Source organism: Chiloscyllium plagiosum, chromosome 6 (genome assembly GCF_004010195.1).
Source record: "Chiloscyllium plagiosum isolate BGI_BamShark_2017 chromosome 6, ASM401019v2, whole genome shotgun sequence".
Lineage (NCBI taxonomy): Eukaryota > Metazoa > Chordata > Chondrichthyes > Orectolobiformes > Hemiscylliidae > Chiloscyllium > Chiloscyllium plagiosum.
The window spans coordinates 57,924,000-57,944,726 of NC_057715.1; the positions used below are offsets into that span (position 1 = coordinate 57,924,000).

Here is a 20,727-nt window from a genome sequence, read left to right on the forward strand (position 1 = left end):
GTGTCCTAGAATATCCTCACTGTGGATCCTTCCGGGCTTAGCCGCAAATCTTTGTAGCATCTAACACTCAGCTGGACACCATTGCATCACTCTGATAATAAGTGTCCTCTTCACCAAGCTTGGAGACCAGAATAGAATCATAAATAATGGGATATCACAGGTTCAGAGGGAACTGATTTTGCCACCATCACTGGATTCTCCCAATCCAGCAAATGATTATCCAAACCCCTGTTACCATCGAGCATCCAATGACATTTTAGAAATGCTTACTACTCCTTGAATATGCATATAGTTTGTGACCATAACAAGACCTTCCTTCATACATGCAAAGATTTTCCAGGTTGTTACCATTATAGTTTCATTCCTTGCCAGTCAAATCTTCTATAGCTACCTCACCTATTTTAGGGAACAGTATCTATGCTTTTGAGGAATGTCTTCTCACCCCTGCATGAGAGTGGCACAAAGAAAGGCACAGAGTATTACAATAAGAGCTATCTGCTCACATGATTCTTCATTAAGTGGTCCATCAAGCTCTTAAAGATGTCTACAAACTCCAGTAGTGCTTGCAACACAAACCTGCCAGACTGTTTTGAATGGACATGGTCCGTCACACTATGACTCAATGACACCAAGTGATCTTTGAAGATGCTGATACAGTGGAAGAACTGATTTCATTAGGGAAAGAGGCAAATCAGACCATTTAAGAAGATAAGCAGACAATGCAAAGAAAGAAGCTTCCTCTGCACAAAGTGAGCCAACCGACCATAAGCTGCAATGAATGTGGTTGTTGTCCTCACCTTGATTGGTAGAGACATCTCCTGGGATTGCTTTGCCTCCCTACCTGCAGGATAGCCCTTGTCACTAGGCTATGCTCCACAGATTCTCCCTAGAAGCTGGGTTTGGTGAGGGTGCCCTGAGAAATGCAACATCCTTATCTTCAAGCACATCCTTCACCCTTGTTTGAACTTCAGCTAGTTTGGGGATCGCTACTGCTGGGCCACAGCTAACATTCTCTCCAGCCACCTTTGGCCTCATGTGCAAATTACCTGTGTAGCCTACAAAGCATTTCATGTATTACATGAACATGGTGACTCACCTTTTGAACAAACTGGTCCAAACTACATGAGAAGTGATGCATTCTTTGCGTAATAGTTTGCTGCTTCTGCATGCTGTCCAGATTAGATCACTTACAGTGTAGAAACAGGCCCTTCGGCACAACGACCCACCGAAGCGCAACCCACCCAGACCCATTCCCCTACATTTACCCCTTCACCTAACACTACGGGCAATTTAGCATAGCCAATTCACCTAACCTACACATTTTTGGACTGTGGGAGGAAACCGGAGCACCCAGAGGAAACCCAAGCAGACACTGGGAGAATGTGCAAACACAACAGTCAGTCGCCTGAGGTGGGAATTGAACCCGGGTCTCTGGCGCTGTGCCACCATGCAGCCCCCAAGATACTGCGTCCTTGAGTCTAACCACTGATTCATTTGAGTTGGTCATAAACTCAAAATTCTAAGACATGATTGAGCTCAACTACTGCAAGAACTCCTCTATTCACAAAACATTAGCCCTCACAGATTCAGGACAGATCATCTCTCCTGCTGTTGCTGTTGGTCCAAGTATTGACCACAAACTGAATGCTTAGGGCCTTTCTTCATTGTCCAGCTAAGCATCACTCTGACAACCACTACCACTAAAAAAGACACTGCCTTCTCTGTCTCTGTCACACCTTCTTACACGTTAGTCCTGTGCTTGTCAAGTACTGATGTTTCTAATCAATTTGAAGCATCCACAGAGGTGAAAGAATCTGTGCTAGTCAGGTGTGTTGTTGCTTGCTCAGAGATTTGCTCATTCTTCACTTGTCAGCGGAATGACTATGGGGAAAGGAGTCTTGAAATGCCATAACAAGTTTTATGAGTCACAAAGAGAATTCGTGAGGGCTAACATTTGAGATTCCAAAGCTTGTACTTCAATGAAGCCTTTCATAACACAAAGTGCTCATCATGCTTTCTGATGATGTGTCACATGAATCCCCAATCTCCTTGCCCCAAAACAGCGTGTACGGACCACCACAACAGCCAGTTGCATCCGAAATGACAGTTTTGCCATCTCCAACTTCCACCAACTGAGACACCCTTACAATGTCTACTGCTGCCTCCATTGATGCCCTGAGAGATTTCAGGAGAAGAGTCACTCCAGTGGTTTTAACCATTTTCTAGACATTGTGCACTCATTTCTCCAGCAAATACAAATGAGATAAATAATGCATTGCAATTCAGCTTGAAGAAAAAACATCTTCTCCGCTTGGTTTGAGGAAGCATGTTTCCTGCCTCCTGAAGCATTATGCCTCACAGCTTCTTTGACTAAGTGTGCCCTGGGCACACACTTCTCCAAAGATGAAGAGGAGCATATATTCAGAAGCAGAGAGTTGTATTAGGGTTAGGTCTTTACCCAAGGGTCTATTCCTTCTTTGGAGATTTCACTTACCTTTGCAAATGACAAATTTTCCTCAAAACCGTCTCAGCACTGAATCCACATTTGTTGAACCAATCTGGTGTTACTGACAATAATTTCCAACCAAGCCCTCTTAGTTTGATGGTGATTTTCTCTCCTTCTGGAATGTAATGTCCTACATCTCCCTTACAACATTCATGTGTATTTAACATTACTCAGTTCTTTACTCCAATGAGATGATGTGAAGTTAGCTGTGCTGAAAGAGTTGCTCATTTGGGTGCTTCGCATTTTCAAAATTTCCAAATGAAGTTGTTAGGAAAATCCATTTAATTGAGAACCATAGGGTGGAATTCTATGAGCTGCTCATAAGTGGAAAAGGTGGCAAATAGACCTATAAATTAGAGTAGTATATGATGGGCAATGTGTCTGCTGCTAGCTTTCCCCCCTCACCAAATTTTTACAGGCAGTGTAGTAGACACTGGGAGAGCCACCTATCCTGTCACACAATTTAGCCACTTAAATGGGCAACTAATGTTCATTAAAGAGCGTGATCTTGCAACCACTCTGATTTAATGGGTGGCGAGAGAGTCCTGCAGAAAACATGCAGTTCCTGTGGTCTGCTGTCCAATGAAAGATGAGACAAGGCATGTTGGTGCCTTCCTCCTGTGTCCCACATTGCCATTTAGAGCCAACCTCTCAGTTTTGCCTCACCCTTCTGCCTCACCCCACCTCAGCCCTGCCCATCATGCTATCATCCTGTTCCAGTCAACAGAACCTACTAAGCTGGCTCCAGGGAAGTCCCAAAGTATCCTGAGTTCCAGGTTATCCATGGTTACTCTTCCTCCCTGGCTTTCTGCAACACTAGCACTGCCCATTGTTTGTGGTGATGCTGCTGGTAGTAATAACTGTTCACATTTGATTTGTCAGCATATCTAGAAGGCAAGATGTGCTCCTGGAGGTAGATAGAAGTTATACTAATTAAAGATTGTCACCAAAAAATTAAAGCAGGGCAAACGTGCCAAGTAGAGTTGTGTTCACACCCAACATTTATGCTGGAACGTTGGGAGCATTCCTTTAGTGAACAAACTACCACATATGTAAAGACACCACCCTCAAAATAGTAGGTGTCTTCAATTACATTATTTTACTGTCACTTACATTGTTTATGCATGACAACAAGAGAGATGGGAGAAAGCAAAATTCTGTACTCCATCATTCATGTATAGTATTTGGAAGCAAACAGAGCAAGCAAGATGAAGGCTTAAATCAATGCATGTTACAAAAGTTTTGTTGGCCCATTAAAACAGGGAGTTTTCTCAGTTGTATTGCGAACAAATGGAGCAAGGTAAGGCTGTTGAACAATTTTTTGTCAACTGCCTTTCACACACTTGCCAGCAGTTTGAGAAGAGTTCTCAGGTGCAGCCATTGGCTTTTTATTCTGCTGTCTCAGGATTCAGCCCATCACAATTCCCATCTTACATCTGCTAGTTTTGCAAAAGGCATGTCCCTAAGTTTATCAAGGGCCCAATCCCAGCAATATTGTATCCTAAAGGTGGTGGCTTCAATATCTGGAATTGAGTCTGCCTCCCATTTTGTGTTGCTCACTAGAAAATCCAATTCTTTGTGTTCAATTTCTTCTATGTCTCTTGTCACTTTTATTGATGGAAAGGTCAGCTTTGTTCATTTTGTTACTTTTTCCTAACTGAATCAAGTTAATTCTATGAAACTCCATTGGGAACTGCCATTTTTATCAATTAAATATTTAGAATTGCCATTGGTAGAAATTTCCCTAATGCATCAATGTTCTTATCTAGATAAATTGCCAGAGCTGTATTAATAATTCACCAATGAATTATTAAAGATTTAAATAATTTGACTTGACTTATAATCAGATGCACTTGACGTGCTTTCAGTACTTGATTACCTTTCAAATAGCTTTACATTGATTGTACACATGCCAATGAATAGTCAGCAACTATACTAACACCATTTGTCAAAGAACAATCAACTGTTTAAGTCCAACTTCATTGATACCCGAAATGGCAAGTGAATCCAGCAATGCACAGTGACAGCAAACTGAAACAGCAAAGCTCAAAGTACATTCACAATTGCCCCTAAGCCTTATCATAATAGATTAAAAGGTTTGTTGGTAGATAGGCAATTTTAAAGAAATAGTATTTAATTTTCAGAAAATATACAAGCAAAAATATCAAATAGGATAAGTAACAGAGCCATTTCTTTCAAGGAAAGTTGAACACTGTATTATATCAAAGAAGTTCCCAATAGAAGTTGTAAGCCTGACAATCGGGAGAACTTAGAATTCAGCAAAGGAAGACAAATAAATCGATAAAGAGAATATCAAATCATACAATCCCTACAGTGTAGAAAAGGGCCATTCGGCCCATTTAGTACACACCGGCCCTCCAAAAAGCATCCCACCCATATCCAACCCTGCATTTCCCATGGTTAATCCACCTATCCTGCACATCCCTGGACGCTATGGGCAATTAACATGGCCAATCCATCTTTGAACTCTGGGAGGAAACCTGAGCACCTGGAAGAAACCCATCCAGACAAGGGGAAAATGCAAACTGCACACAGAAAGTTGCACAAGGGTGGAATCGAACCCAGGTCCCTAGCACTGTGAGGCAACAGTGCGAACCACTGAGCTGGTGAATATGAATATAAAATAGCAAGAAACATAAAGATGGATTGTGAAAGCTTATATTATTATATAAAATGAAAAGATTATCAATGACAAACGTGGATCCAATAAATGCAGAAAAAGGAGAATTTATAACAGAAAGTAGAAAATGTCAGAAAAGCTAAATAAATGCTTTTCTTGTGTGAACATAGACATAATCTCCCTTAAATAATTAACTTCCAAGGATCTGGTGAGAGTCTGGGACTGAAAGAAATTAGCACCAGTGAAAAACAGTGTTGGAGAAATTAATGGGATGGAAATTTGCCAAATCCCTAGGACCTGATGGCCTTCACCCGAGAGTGTTAACAAAGATGGTTATCAAGATAATTGTTACATTGATGATCACCTTAATTTTGTAATGGTACCTGCCGATTACATATTATGAAGGGGAAATCATGTTTGATAAACCTGTTTGAAAATATTTCTAGTAGAATCAAAGAGTGGGAGCCAGTAGACATGGTGAATTTAGATTTTTGGATGGCAAAAATACCCATACCCCAACATAACTTTGAAAAATACCCCACCTAAGACGTTGGTAAACAAAATTATTGTGCATGGAATTGGGGTTAGTACTAGCATACTGAGGATTGTCTAACAGAAAAAAGCAAAGAGTAAATGAGTCGGTCTCAGACTGGCAGGCTGTGACCAGTGATCTGTGGTACAATGATGAGTACTTGTGCCCCAGCTATTCATAATCTATATTAATGTTTGGGATGTGAAGAACAATTGTATTATTTCAAAGTTTGCACAGTGTAGAACTTACTGGAAATATGTGTGGTGAGGAAGACAGAACGATGCCTCGGAGGGATCTGCACATCTGACTCAGTGGGCAAGGACATGGCAAATGGTATAAAGTGTTGAAAAGTGAGGTTATCCACTTTGGTAGGAAAGATTGAAATGTATTGATGTTCAAAGGGACATCAGTAATCTTGTTCATAAGTTGCTGAAATCTAGCTGGGCTGTAGAACCAGGGGACATCGTATATTTGAATAAAAGGCAAGCCATTTCAATTGAGATGATGAGGAATTTCAGATGTTTGGAATTCTTTACCCCAGAATGAAATTCATGAAATTACAGAAATTCAGTCGTTATGTACAAGGCAGTGTTTAATTAATTCTCATTTATTAATGACATAAAGAGATATAGAGGGAGCTTGCAAATATGGTATTGAGGTAGATTATCTGCATGTCCTAGAATGGCAGAGCAGGTTCAAGGGATTGAATGGTCTACTACTACATCTATGTTCCTAATGCAGGTTAGTGGTCAAGGTTTATCCAAAATTGCTGAAGCTCAGGTGCATTTTAAAAGAAGCAGAAGAGGGATGGTGGAAGGGAGGTATATCAACAATGACCTCTAATTGTTTTGTGAAGCCACAATGAACAATCCTGTTTTCCAATTCTGCAAATACCAAACTCCTGTGAGTTTAAAGGCCACTTTTTCCCTAGTCTTCTGGGATCTTTTTAAGGACAACAAAATGTTCAACTACTCAAAGTGAATGCAATCACTTATTTCATTCAAGCGGACATTAGATCAGATGCAGATGCTAATTTGAAATTAGACCCCATTGTATTTAAAATTACAGATATCAAAGAAATCATGGAAAATTTAATACAATGTCATTTGGTCCATTGTCCAAGCCAGTCAATGAAAACTGTTTAGCCTAACCATATCTTCTTGAGCTTTGTCTTTAGCCTTGAAGATCACAGCTCTACAAGTAGCCATCCATGTACTTTTTAAGTGTGGTGAGAGTTTCTGCCTCTACTGCCCTTTCAGGAAATGTGCTCTAGGTCTCTACATGGAAAAATACTTTCTCATCTTTCTGTGAATTATTCTACCATTTTTTAATTCTTCTGTTAATGTTGTCCTTAATTACCCTATCTCAGCTCATCATAATTTTGTACATCTCAGGCATCTCTTAGTCACCTCTGTTCCAAGAAAAACAATCCAAGGCTACTCAAAGATAAAATTTTCCAGTCCTGGCAGCATCCTAAATCTCCTCTGCACCTTTTACGTTACAGTCACATCTTTCCAGTTAGAAATGGAGAGTATTCAAGCTATGGTCTAACTAGTATTGTATACAGCTCTAGCATAACATCACATTTTTTTTGCCTCAGCTAATAAGTAAAAGTATGATATATGATTTCTTAGCCATCTTTTGACATGCCCAGCTTTAAAGACATTTGAGGGTCTGTGGGCACACTCTTCAGTATCTACCACTTATTGTGTATTTGTTGCCTTTTGGCACAGCCAAAGAATCATTACCTCACATCTTTCCAGATTGACTTCAATTTTTTGTTTCCAGCCAACTGATCAGAACATCTATATCTTCATGTATCTAAAGCTTTCCTCTTTACCATCAAACACATGATCAGTTTTTGTATCTTCTTTATCATGCCCTCCTCCATTTGAATCTAAGTTAATAGTATATGTTATTCAAAGTAAGGGAACAATTATAGGGACCTTTGGAACTACACTGGTTCAGATTACCTGTTCCAATATACATATCAACCAACACTCTTGGGTACCAATTAATAAGACAACTTCTAATCCATTTTACCACTCTCCTATGGGCCAAAGCCTTTTATGTGTTTGGACAAATCTATCATGTGGGATTTTGTCAATAGCCTTGTTCAGATGCGCATGGGCCACATCCACAACTCTGCCTTCGTCAAGTTTATTTGTCATCATCTCAATAAATACATTCAAGTTAGTCAGATATGACATTTCCTTAACAAAGGTTTATGCTATATCTCATAATTCTTTCCAGTAAATCTATGGTTAAGATAACCAGCCGATACAGAAGAAAGGCTTCCTCATTGCTGAAGAAGGGCTTATGCCCGAAACTTCGATTCTCCTGTTCCTTGGATGCTGCCTGACCTGCTGCGCTTTTCCAGCAACACATTTTCAGCTCTGATCTCCAGCATCTGCAGCCCTCACTTTCTCCTCGATACTGAGAGATTAGTCCTTCCTCCCGTTATAAACTATGATCCAACCTTTAGCAGGCTTTCAATCCACTGGCACCATTCCTGTAGCCAGGAAGGACTGAAACATGATGGTCAAAGCCTCAATAATTTTCTCACATTTCTTTTAACAATCTCGTATATAGTGTATTGATTTTTAAAATATTGTTCTGTATTTTTAACTTATTTTCTACAAGAATACTGAACACCACTTATGTTTATTTTACTTTGGATACTTGTGGCAATCAAGAGAAGAGTTCAAAATTATCAGCCTGCACTTATTTTAAAACCAAGTTCCAAAAATAAACAGTGTGACTACTTAACCCACTGAGCCATCCATTGTCCTATTAGATAGCTAGTAATTATTTTAATTTGCAGAGAACCTAATTAATAATGCCCAATTTCCAAATAATTGATCTTATTATAGGTGTGTCATGGTAATAAAACTCACAAGAATGTTAGGGTCTCAATTCTAAACTTATAACTTACAGTTGTAGGTACAAAGAAACATATAGAACAGTAAGAGAACCCAAAGTTAAACACCATGTTATTATCTGTTTCATCCCTTGGTTTTTTTTAAAAATAAATCTCTAACCTAGTTCTTTCTTGAATGAGTTCACATTTTTTGGGCTTATTCCAATTTAGTGCACCTGTCTATCAATCTTGCCATTCCTGTAAAAATCCATCTCCTTGGTTGTGACATCTAGTTTATTTATGTCCTTAGAATGTTAAATATTGAGTATCCTTTTCTGCTGATAATTCCATAAGACCTTAAAACCGTATGAAATAGAAACAGGAGTAGGCTGTCACAAAGCTAGTCCCTTTTTTTCTAAAAGCTGTTCCTTGGCTCAAGGAGACTCTGTCCTTGAGTTTTTTTAGAGGGGTAAGAAACTGGGCCAGGCTGCGACCAGTCTGGCTTGGTACATCGATGAAAAGGATTTTGAGAGGCCTTTTGTTTGTATGTAAACAGATGAGACTTCAGGCCAAAGTGGTCATGTTTTAGACATAACCTGTATAAAGAAAGGGGAGTGGTCAACTCTCCAGCTGAGCTTAGCAGTTTTTAGTTCAGTCTTGAATTGCTTGGAAGTTCAACAGTGAGCTGTGTGGGAACTCACTCTTTCTCTCTCTCTTTTCTGCCCTTCAACTTCAACCTGTAGGCATGTGTTCCATTTATACTGGGTTTTAAAGGGAATTTGCTTATTGCGACTGTTGTGTATATTCAGAACAGCATAATTAAGCCTTGTTTGGATAGACTGAGCTCTGTAGGGGGTTCTCTATTCTGTTCTTTGTGTTTCATTGTGTAATTTTGTGAATAATTTTTTTGTCTGTTTTAAAATCCTGTAGTCAACCTAGCTAACTTATTCCAGGTAATTTTCACTGTACACTTACTGAAACAAATTGCAAAGTTATGTTCTGGGCTGTCTGTTTAAGAGTGTTTTGAGTGATCTGGCCTAGTCCATAACAGATTGGGAGCTCTTTGTGGGATTTTAAACAGCGAGTGGTAGGTGTTAATGTCTTGATTTCAGGTGTTGGTTTGGTTGGGTAGACAAAGCTTGGGTTAGAAATGGCTCTTTCAGTCATCAGAAGCTTTCTGGATGTGGATGCGGTGACTTTGGAAGTTTTGAAAAACTTGAATAAGACCAAGTTGCAAGCATTAGCAGAGAAACTAGAATTGGAACTGCCTGCTTCTGTGAGGAAAAGAAAGATAATTATAGCAGTTAATTTAAACTTGCTGGAGAAACCATCAGAGTCTATAGAGATGGCAAGAATTGATTGCAAATGAAGCAGCTTGAGTTAGAGGCAAGAGATAAGGAAAGGGCAGCAGAAATGAAACAGTTTGAGTTATGATTAAAAGCAGAAGAGAGAGAAAAAGAGAGCAGAGAAAGAAAAAGAGAGAGGTTTGAACTTCAAAAACTGACATTAAAAAGGAAAGTCAGCTTAAAAGGCTGACGGTAGGCTTAGTGAGGAAGAGAGTGATGATGAGCAATCCCCTGGTAGTCAGAAGCCTGGTGAGAAACTGTTTTAAGTATGTTCAAGCATTGCCTAAATTTAATGTGAAGGATGTGGAAGCCTTTTTCATCTCATTTGAAAAGGTGGCGAAAGAATTGCAGTGGCCATTGGCAATATGGGTCTTGTTGATCCAAATGAAACTTGTTGGTAGGGCTAGTGAGGTATTCGCATCACTATCAGTAGAGGTATCTGGGGAGTATGAGGAGGTGAAAAAAGCCATTTTAAGCGCATATGAGCTTGGACTAGCAGCCTATAGACAACATTTCAGGAATCTAAGGAGGGACCCTGATCAAACCTCTATTGACTTGGAAAGGATCAAATAAAGTAATTTTGAGAGATGGATAAGGGCTTTAAAAATCGAACAAACCTATGATGCCCTTAGAGAGGTAATTATTTTGGAAGTATTCAAAAATTCACTGCCTGAAGTAGTGCGAACTCATGTGGAAGAGCAGAGAGTTAAAACAGCAAGGTTAGCAGCTGAAGTGGCTGATGATTATGAGCTAGTGCACAAAACTTGTCTTCCAGAATCAATTTCAGTCCATGATGGATAGAAATTGGGGCAAAGAGAAATCCTCACATGGAAAGGGAAAGGTAGATCTCAGTGAAGATATAAGGATAATTTACCACAGGGTAAAAATGAAACCCTTGAGGGGGGGCAAAGAAGTTAAAAAGCTCCTGTGTTTTCATTGTATCTATCTCTTAGCCTTAAATATACACAAGGACTCTGCTGCCATAGCTTTCTATGGTAAGGAGTTCCAAAGACTTGCGACCCTCTGAGAGAAGAAATTCAACCTCATGTCAGTCTTAAATGAGTGTCTCATAATTCTGAGATTATGCCCTCTGAACTTAGACTCCCGCATGAGGGGATACATCCTCTCAGCATTTACCCAGTCAAGCTCCTTTAAAAATCCTACATTTTCAATGAGATCACCTCTCATTCTTCAAAATTCCAATGAGTAGTGTCCCAACAGGGTTCATAAGACAACCACTCCATACAGGGAATCATCTCTGGTGAACTTTCTCTGAACTGCTTCCAATTGAAACAATATTTCTTAAATAAACTGCTCATAGTACTCAGTCCTTTAGTCTCACTTCAAGCCTTAAGTACCTACTCTCTAGTAGACAGTATCTTATATTCTCTGTAATGAGAGTAAAGTAACAATGGCAAGCAGACTTCCCCACTGGAAATGGTGGAAAGCCAGAAAGCATATACAACTCTAAGCTCCTCTTGTACATTTCCTAGCTTAACATGTCAGAATCAAAGTCTATGCTCTTTGCTGAAAAATACACTATAGCACAAGATTGTCCTTTAATGAGAGTCCTGGACTTTACCCTTGGAAAGTTTATTTTGTAGGGCCTACTTTCACCATGCATTTTACCTGTTGGGACTGTCAGGGAGTAGAATTTTCCAATTTGGTTTTAGATTTAACAAGTATGGCCAGAAAAAAAGTCACCCATCTATTTCTCTCCTTACTTCTCATGCATTACAGAATCCATGGGAGATGGAGACACAGAGATTTTTGTTCTTCTCCACATTTTTGATTTCTTCCACTCACATCATTGCCACAGTTCTGAACTGTCTTTGCTCAATCTGCATTTCTACTCTGGAATATTTTTCTTCATTTTATCTGAAGTGATGATAATTACACAGGCTGGAAGAAATCAATGCAGACAAAAGGAGAATGTGCAAGCCCGACACAGACAGTTGCGAGAGGGTAGGATTGAACCGAGATCCCTGGCCCTGTGACACAGCAGTGATAAACACTGAGCCAACATTCTGCGGAAAGTGAGGACACTTTGTCTTCAACTTTTAAAAATTTGCATCAACAAATGTCTACACTGCCTGGGCACCACTGTGGGAGCAGAGGGACTTCTCCACAAGGCAACCTGTGACTGTTCCTTTATCCAGGTAGATAACAACCACCTCTCAGCTTACATGGAACATTTGACCTTAATAAGGATTTAACAGATTGTATTGGCCACTGTCCATTTGCTAATGGGAAGCCCTGCTGCCCTTTCTTTGTGTAAGACTATAAAACATAGAAAGTAGGGAAAGGAATAGGCCATTAACTCTTTCAAGCTAGTTCCACCGTTTCATATGATCATGGCTGACCCTCTATCTTAGAGCAAATTACTTCAGTTGCTGGAATCTGTACTGAAAACAAAAAAATGCTGGAGATCACAACACATCAGGCAGCATTCATGGAGAGAGAGAAAGCTAATGTTTCAAGTCTAAATGACTCTTCATCAGAGCCGATATGAAGTCTGAAGGGAGCAGCTTATGTGCAATAGTTGGGGGGAGGGGGGGACGGACGAGGGGTAGCTGTGGAGTGCTGGGGGAGAAATGATGTTGATAGTTCAGATCAAGTGATTGGAATGTGAGAATAGCAGAACAATAGTGTGTCTAACTGCCAGACTGGAAAGACAGACAGTCCCACTGAGGTGGGGGGAGCAGAGAGAGGATGCAGTGACAGAGGATATAACAAGTAAAGCTAAAAGAAAGGAAAGGGATGGGAGCAGGTTCACAACTTGGAGACGTTGAACTCAATATTAAGTCCAGACGGTTGTAAAGTGTCTAGTCTGAAGATGAGATGTTGTTCCTCCAGTTTACACTGTGATTCCCACTGGAGCACTGCAGCATGCCGAGGACAGACATGTGGACATGTGAGCAGGACACTGTGTTAAAATGACCAGCTGAGGGAAGGTTGGGGTCCTGCTTGCACATAGACTGGAGGTGTTTCCGAAAGCGGTCACCCAGCTTGTGTTTGGTTTCTCCAATGTAAAGCAGGCTTAATTGATGCAGCAAATAGAATATATAGGATTGATCCTCTATCTCGATAGCATATTCCCGTTTTCTTCCGTAACCCATGATGCCTTTAAAATTTAAAAATGTATCTACCTCTCTCAAAAATATTCAGTGACTTGGCATTTACAGCCTTCTGTGGTTGAGAATTTTATTGGTTCACTACTGTTTGAATAAAGAGAGTTCTTCTCATCTCAGTGCTCAGTGGTCTAACCCATATCTTGAGACTGTTCCCTGGTTCTAGATCCACCAACTTGGGGAAACATCCTCCCTACATCTAGTCTGTCGAGCTATATCATAATTTTATATATTTAATCAGATCACCTCTCATCTTTCTAAACAATTTCCCCTCATAGGATAGTGCTGCTCTTTCTAGTTAAAAATCACACAACACCAGGTTATAGTCCAACACGTTTAATTGGAAACACACTAGCTTTCGGAGCGACGCTCCTTCATCAGGTGATTGTCACCTGATCACCTGATTGTCACACAATCACCTGATGAAGGAGCATCGCTCCGAAAGCTAATGTGTTTCCAATTAAACCTGTTGGTCTACAACCTGGTGTTGTGTGATTTTTAACTTTGTACACCCCAGTCCAACACCGGCATCTCCAAATCATGGCTCTTTCTAGTATCAGCCTAATGACCCATTGCTGCATTCCCTCTATAACAAATACATCCTTTCTTAGGTAGGGAAACCAAAACTACATGTAGTTCTGTAGGTATAATCTCACAAGGTCCTATGTAAGACATTGGAACAGAAGTAGACCAATAGATGTATAAAGTCTACACCACCATTCAATTAATTTATGGCTGATCTGATAATCCTCAACTCCATTTTCCTGTTTTTTTTTCCATAACTCTTAATTCCCTTACTGAATAAAAACTGTGTATTGCAGCCTTGAATATATTTCATCACCTAGCTGTGACATCCCTCTACAGTAAAGAATTCCGTAGGTTCACAACACTCTGAGAGATGTAATTTCTTGTTCTCTATCTTAAATGGGTAGCCCCTTACTCTTAGATTATGCCCACTCAATGCCCACAAACTGAAACATCCTTTTGGGATCTACTTTGTCAAGTCCCTTAAGAACCTTATTTTTTTTTTATTCTGTCATGGGAGATGTGTGTTGCTGACTAGGTCAGCATTTAGTGACAGTGAAGGAACGGCAGCATATTTCCAAGTCAGGATGGTGAATGGCTTCGGTGGGAAATTGCAGGTGGTAGTATTCCCATGTATCTACTAGTCCTTCTAGATGGAAATGGTCATGTGTTTGGAAGGTGCTGTGTAAGGATTTTTGGTAAATTTCTGCCATACAGCTTGTAGATTTTACATACAGCTATGATTGAGCATTGGTAATGGAGAGAGTGGATGTGATAGTAATCAAGTGGGCTTCTGGATGGTGTCAAGCCTCTTGAGTGTTATTGGAGCTGCACTCATCCAAGCAAGTGGGGGTATTCCATCATTCTTCTCTGTGAGTTACTTGCTGTTGTATTCAAGACCTCTATATGGCTAGTCCAGTTCATTTTCTGTCAGTGGCAACCCCAGGATGTTAATCCTGAGACTTGAGTGATGCTAAGGCCATTGAATGTCTAGGGATGATGGCTCGATTGTCCCATATTGGAGATGATCATTGTCTGGCATTTGCATGGTGTGAATGTTACATGCCACTTTTCAGCCCAGGCCTGGATATTGTACAGGTTTTGCTGTATTTGGACTTGGACTATTTCAGTAGCTTAAGCTGACGGAGCTGTTAATGGTACCAAACTTTGTGTAATCAGTTTGATTTTGTTAATTTCATCTCTATATCCTTATGCCCCTTGATTATTTAGTACTTTTGGAGATATATTAATGTTCTCTACTGTGAAGAAAAATGCATTTCCTTGTTCACCAGTGTTATTCCCCAGCCTCATTCTCTAAGTAACCTATGTTCACTTTGGCTTCTTGTTTCCTTTTTATATATTTAAAGAGGCTCTTACTATCCATTTTTATGTTATTTGTTTGTTTGCCCTAGATTTTGGTAATTTTTTTTGGCTTTTAAACTTTCCCAAACCTCTGGCTTCTACTTAAGTTTTCAGCATTGTATCTTTCAGTCAATTTGAGATACTTTTAATCAACCCGTTCGGAGATATATTACACACTTCTGGTTCATTAGGTTCTTTAAGCAGGGACTCCTGGCTCAAAGGTAGGGACAGCACCACTGTGCCACAAGAACCCTCTCATTTTCAATTTGATACTACCTTTAACCTAGGAGATAGTGAGGACTGCAGATGCTGGAGAGTCAGAGTTGATAACGTGTGGTACTGGAAAAGGCACAACAGATCAGGTAGCATCTGATGAGCAAGAGAGTTAATGTTTCGGGCATAACCCTTTATCAGATCCTGTGCCTGTTCCAGTGCCGTACTTTATCAACGCTACCTTTAACCTCCTGGGTAACCATGATAAGTTTATTTCTGTCCTATAAACTTTGATCATCAGTAGGATATATCTTTCCTGTAAGTCATCTACTATTTTCTTAAATGTGCACTATTATTCCTTATCCATCTTTTCTCCTAAATTCTTTTCCAAGTCTACAGCAGCCAACCTTTCTCTCGCCCTATGTAATTTGCCTGATTTAAGTTTTGTACAGTTGTTTCTGACCCAAGTTTCTCACTATCAAACTGAACGCTAAATTCTAATGTGTAGTGTTCCCTAGGTGATCTTTTACTGAGAATTCATTCATTACACCTGCCTCATTGCACATTACCAGATTCAAAATGGCCTGATCCCTGGTTGGATCATAGCAATTTGTTTTAGAAAACTGTCCTAAATACGCAATGAATTCTTCCTCTTGGCGACCTTTGCCACTTTAATTTTCCCAATTTCCATGAAGGTTAAAGTCACCCATGATTAACGTACTTCATTTTTTAAATGTCCTCGTGATCTCTTGATTGCTTCTTTATCCATCAGAATAGCTACTTTGTGGGTGCCTATAGACTACTCCCACTAGTGTCTTTTTTCCTCATTATTTCTTACCTCCACCGAGATGGATTCTACATCTTTTGCTTTTACATTATTTCTTGCTTTTATACTTGTTCCATCTCATGCTAATGAATTTATCCCTCCACCCTTTCATTCCTGTCTACACTTCTGAAAAGTCAAAATTCCTGAATATCTACAGCCATCAATACAGTTCTTCAATTCCCTGGAATACTGGTCCTAGCACAGTTCAAGTGAAGCCAGTTCCATTGAAACAGCTGCCTTCTACCTCAGTATTTAGTGCCAGTGCTTCATGAGCTGAAACCCTTTCCTCACCTGCCAATCTTTAAGCTGTGCAGTTAATTTCTTGATTTTATTTGTCCTGTGCCATGTTTGCCTGTGGCTCAGATAGTAATCCAGAGGTTACCTTAGTGAGTTTGAGTTCAAAATCTTTCAGCAGAAACCTGTTTTCAAGTCCTATCAATGTTGTTGGTATCAATGTGAATGATGACAACTGGATCCCTCCCTTCCCACTCCTGTGCAGCCCCAAGGACTTGTTCTTAAGCCTCACACCACACAGGCAATGCATACTTCAGGAATCACATATGGCTGCAGAGAACAGTATCTATCCTCCTCATTATATTATGTCCTCCTTTTTGCAACTCCTAAATTCAGATCTGAAGTTTGTCAAGCTGTAAACAATTTTGCAAATGTCTTCATGGTGGATCACCTTGGTATCAAGCAGCTTCCATTTATTCCAAATGCAACACACCAGCCAATCTACCATCCTTATTGTTTTTATTAATTAAATCACTTGTATCCTGCTCTGAGTACGTCAATATTATACAGTAGCGCCTCGACATACGAATGACCCCGTTCACGAACAAATCGGTTTACGAACAGGATTGTAAGTAAGATTTTGCTTCAAAGTACGTACGAAATTCAAGGTACGAACGCAAAACGCCCGTGGTTTCATTGTCATTGTTCTGCTTTTCTACGCGCGCTTTGAACGCAAAAGCTCTCGGGCCCCGTGTGATCTCATTCAGTTCGTCTTTGGCACGTGCGCTGTGAACATCCAACGTCCAAGCATTCTTACACTTTTTTTGTTTTTTTGCATTAAATTAGCCCTCATTATGGCTCCCAAGAAAGTGAAAAGTGGTAGTGTTAGTGGTGTTAAGAAACTTAAACGTATTACTATAGAAACGAAGAAAGAAATAATAGCTAGACATGAGAATGGTGCTTGCGTATTTGATCTCGCTATGCAGTACGACATGGCGAAATCGACTATGTGTACTATCCTAAAGAACAAAGAGGCACTAAAGGCAGCTGATGTGGCTAAAGGAGTGTCTATTTTAACGAAGCAAAGGCCTAAATTGTTAGACGAGGTTGAAAAATTATTATTAGTTTGGATAAATCAAAAAGAGTTTGCTGGAGATAGTGTTAACAAGACTATAATCTGCGAGAAGGCTCTACACATACACCATGGTTTGTTGGCGACACCGCCGAGTACAAGTACTGATCGCGTTGAAGAAGTTAAAGCCAGCAGAGGCTGGTTTGATAAATTTCGTCGAACTGGAATCCATAGTGTAATAAGGCATGGAGAAGCGGCTAGTTCGGATAAATGGCAGTAGAGGACTTTGTGAAGGAATTCAATAAGTTTGTCGAAGATGAAGGTTATGTCTCACATCAAGTTTTTAACTGTGATGAAACTGGACTTTTCTGGAAAAAAGTGCCCAAAAAGACCTACATAACCCAAGAGGAGAAGGCACTACTGGGCCACAAACCAATGAAGGACAGGTTAACGCTTTTATTGTGCGCGAATGCAAGTCGGGATTGCAAGATTAAGCCTCTATTAGTCTACCACTCTGAAAATCCTCGCGTTTTTAAACGCAATAATGTGTTGAAGGCTAAACTCCTGGTAATGTGGAGGGCGAATAGCAAGGCTTGGGTCCCGCAAATGATTTTTATGGAATGGTTAGAACATAGAACAGTACAGCACAGAACAGGCCCTTCAGCCCACGATGTTGTGCCGACCATTGATCCTGGTTGATGAAAGTTTTTGCACCAGCTGTCAAGGAATATCTTGAAACAAATAATTTGCCACTTAAGTGTCTTCTTGTAATGGACAGTGCTCCTGCCCATCCTCCTAATTTGGAAGAAGACTTGGACATTGAATACGACTTCATAAAAGTAAAGTTCATTCCTCCCAACACCACTCCTCTCAGGAGAAAGTGAGGACTGCAGATGCTGGAGATCAGAGCTGAAAAATGTGTTGCTGGAAAAACGCAGCAGGTCAGGCAGCATCAAAGGAGCAGGAGAATCAACGTTTCGGGCATAAGCCCTTCTTCAGGAAAATTGGCCAGATTGTGAACCTGAGAGAGACTTCGAGGGTTTTGAGGAAGAGACATCAGTAAATGTAGTGAACGAGATTGTGACCCTGGGCCAAAATATGGGCTTGGAGGTTGATGAGGATAATGTGGCGGAGCTGGTGGAGGACCACAGACAAGAACTCAGCACAGAAGATCTTGTTGAATTGCAACAGGAGCAGTTGAAGGTTATGCAGCAGGAGCATTCTGGAGAGGAGGAAGAAGAGAGGGAAGATGTATCAAGTGTTCAAATCAAAGAAATTTGTAGCAAATGGAGTGAAGTGCAGGCTTTTGTTGAGAGGCATCACCCTAACAAAACTGTGACCAACAGAGCAGTGAACATTTTAAATGACAATGTGATGTCTCATTTTCGGAAAATTCTGCAACAAATTAAAAAACAAGTTTCTCTGGATCATTTTCTTGTGGCATCACCAACCTCCAAGAGACAAAAAAGAGAAAAGACTCTGGAAATATCCGAACAATGGGAAAATTGATTCAGTTCACGAACTTTTCAGTTTGCGAACCGGGTCCCAGAACGGATTAAGTTCGTAAGTTGAGGCGCTACTATATTGTTATTTTTTAAACAGACCATTATCAATTTTATACCTAACAAGTAAAAGAGAGAAAAAAAGACTGGAGACTGAAATATAACCTACAGACTTTATTTTTACTTTAAGGGCTAGAAGTACTTACCAATACTATTCACTGCTTAATTCCTTGAGACTCAATTTCAACACTCTATTGTAAGATGTAAACCTAAATGCTGAATTGCACTATTTAGGCTAGTTATATATGTTTCTAACGCAGAGGGCCCATTTGAGTTAGTTAATGAGGATCCCGTTTCAGCCTGTGTTTAGTTGGCTGCACAATCAATGTACCCCTTGAATATAAATATACTCAAACTTCACTAGCACAATGCTTTAAACTACAGTTTACTTGAGTCTGAACTAAAAGTTAGACTAAATTAGCTTTGCATAAAATAAAACTTGAGGCTCTTCCTTACTCAGTAAATGCATACACTCAGTCCAAGGTTGAACTGAATTTGCGAGCTGAATGTATATGCTCCCAAACAAAGGGCTTGCCTCACTCAATTATTGAGGATCCTGTTTCAGCCAGTTCATAATTAGGCTGCTCTTTCAAATAATCTGTAAAAAATGCTCTGTAAAATTTCCCAGGACTAGAATAGAGTAGACTAGAACATGTGCAACTCTGATCCCTCACCTAGGCCACATTAAAATCAAACCTCATAGAAATGGCTCTAAAATGAATGTTGACCTGTGGGGCATATTTTAGTATAATGTGAAGCTTCCGTATAATGGTTCAAGATTAAATATCATCTTATATTTTTTATTAAATTATATAAATGTCAACTGCAGTCTTGGTACCTGGGTAAAGTACAGATGTGACTTAAATTTTAATTTTTTTGTGTAAGAATTGTAACGGGCTGTGTGTTTTGCTATCCAGCAAATTTATCTTTCTCAGTATTCTTGACTGAATCATTGAATCAAAATAATCCATTCTGATCGACTATTCATCCTTCTGTACCCCCAGAGTTGAAAGGAAAGAACGATCTAGACTTAAGACTGTAAAGTTCAATGCCAATCCTGGAGTGATTGATGCCAAAGGGGTAAGTGAAGAAATTATTGCTATTGTTGTAGACTGAATTCGATAGTTCCCGGAGCTTCATTTGCCAGACAGTATTTAAGATATTAAGAGAAACTCTGGTTGATTTGAAAATGGTTCAAAATAGAATTACATTCCTAAAGGTCCATTTGGATTCAATGCATATTTAAAATTACCATACCCTGAATACTTTATTGTGATGAACAATATTTTGCAAACAGGTTAAACTTATATGGGGTATAAAAATGTGACCTTTTCACATCTTTTAAAAATACTAGATACAAACAATTGTTCCAGCATTTTTTTGCATTACACTACTACTTTTCTCGTCAAAGTAACAAAGTCAGAACTTAGAAACTTGTAAACCATTATTTTGTATCTAGTATGAAAACTTAGACTTTAAAATTATTTAATGTCAGAAATGCTGTACTTAAAATTCAACACACTTTCTGGTACTGCCAAAATTGGTAGGAATAAAACCTTTGGCAAAGGTGATGTCGATCTTTAACTCCAACAAATCTCACTGACCTTTTTTTGAGAGGGTACAGATTTCATTGTGCTAATTGATTTCATTGAATTAAAGTGCATATATGACAGATATTTCAATAACACAGTTCAAACTCACATTGTACAAATATTTATAGATGTGTATAGGAGCCAGACTTTGTAGTGATGCAAGATAACTGGAGATCATATAGCAGGAAAATGAAAATGTTAGAATACTTAATTAGAATTGATTAAAGATAATTGGCACAATGTTTAAAATATTGCTAATTTTCTTAAAACAGCGTTGAACTAGTTACTAGCAAATGTTTTGGATGTTTACTTTGAAAATACCTTG

General features: G+C 39.5%; 1 protein-coding gene across 15 annotated transcripts in view; it reads left to right on the forward strand.

Moving 5' to 3' along the window:
- dlg2 (discs, large homolog 2 (Drosophila)) overlaps nucleotides 1-20,727 on the forward strand; it is a 968,837-nt gene that overhangs the window by 865,225 nt on the left and 82,885 nt on the right. For all 15 annotated transcript variants that reach the window (XM_043691613.1, XM_043691618.1, XM_043691619.1 and 12 more), the window contains one exon: nucleotides 19,815-19,890. In XM_043691613.1, coding sequence (XP_043547548.1) covers nucleotides 19,815-19,890 — 76 coding nt within the window. The remainder of the gene's footprint in view (nucleotides 1-19,814; nucleotides 19,891-20,727) is intronic.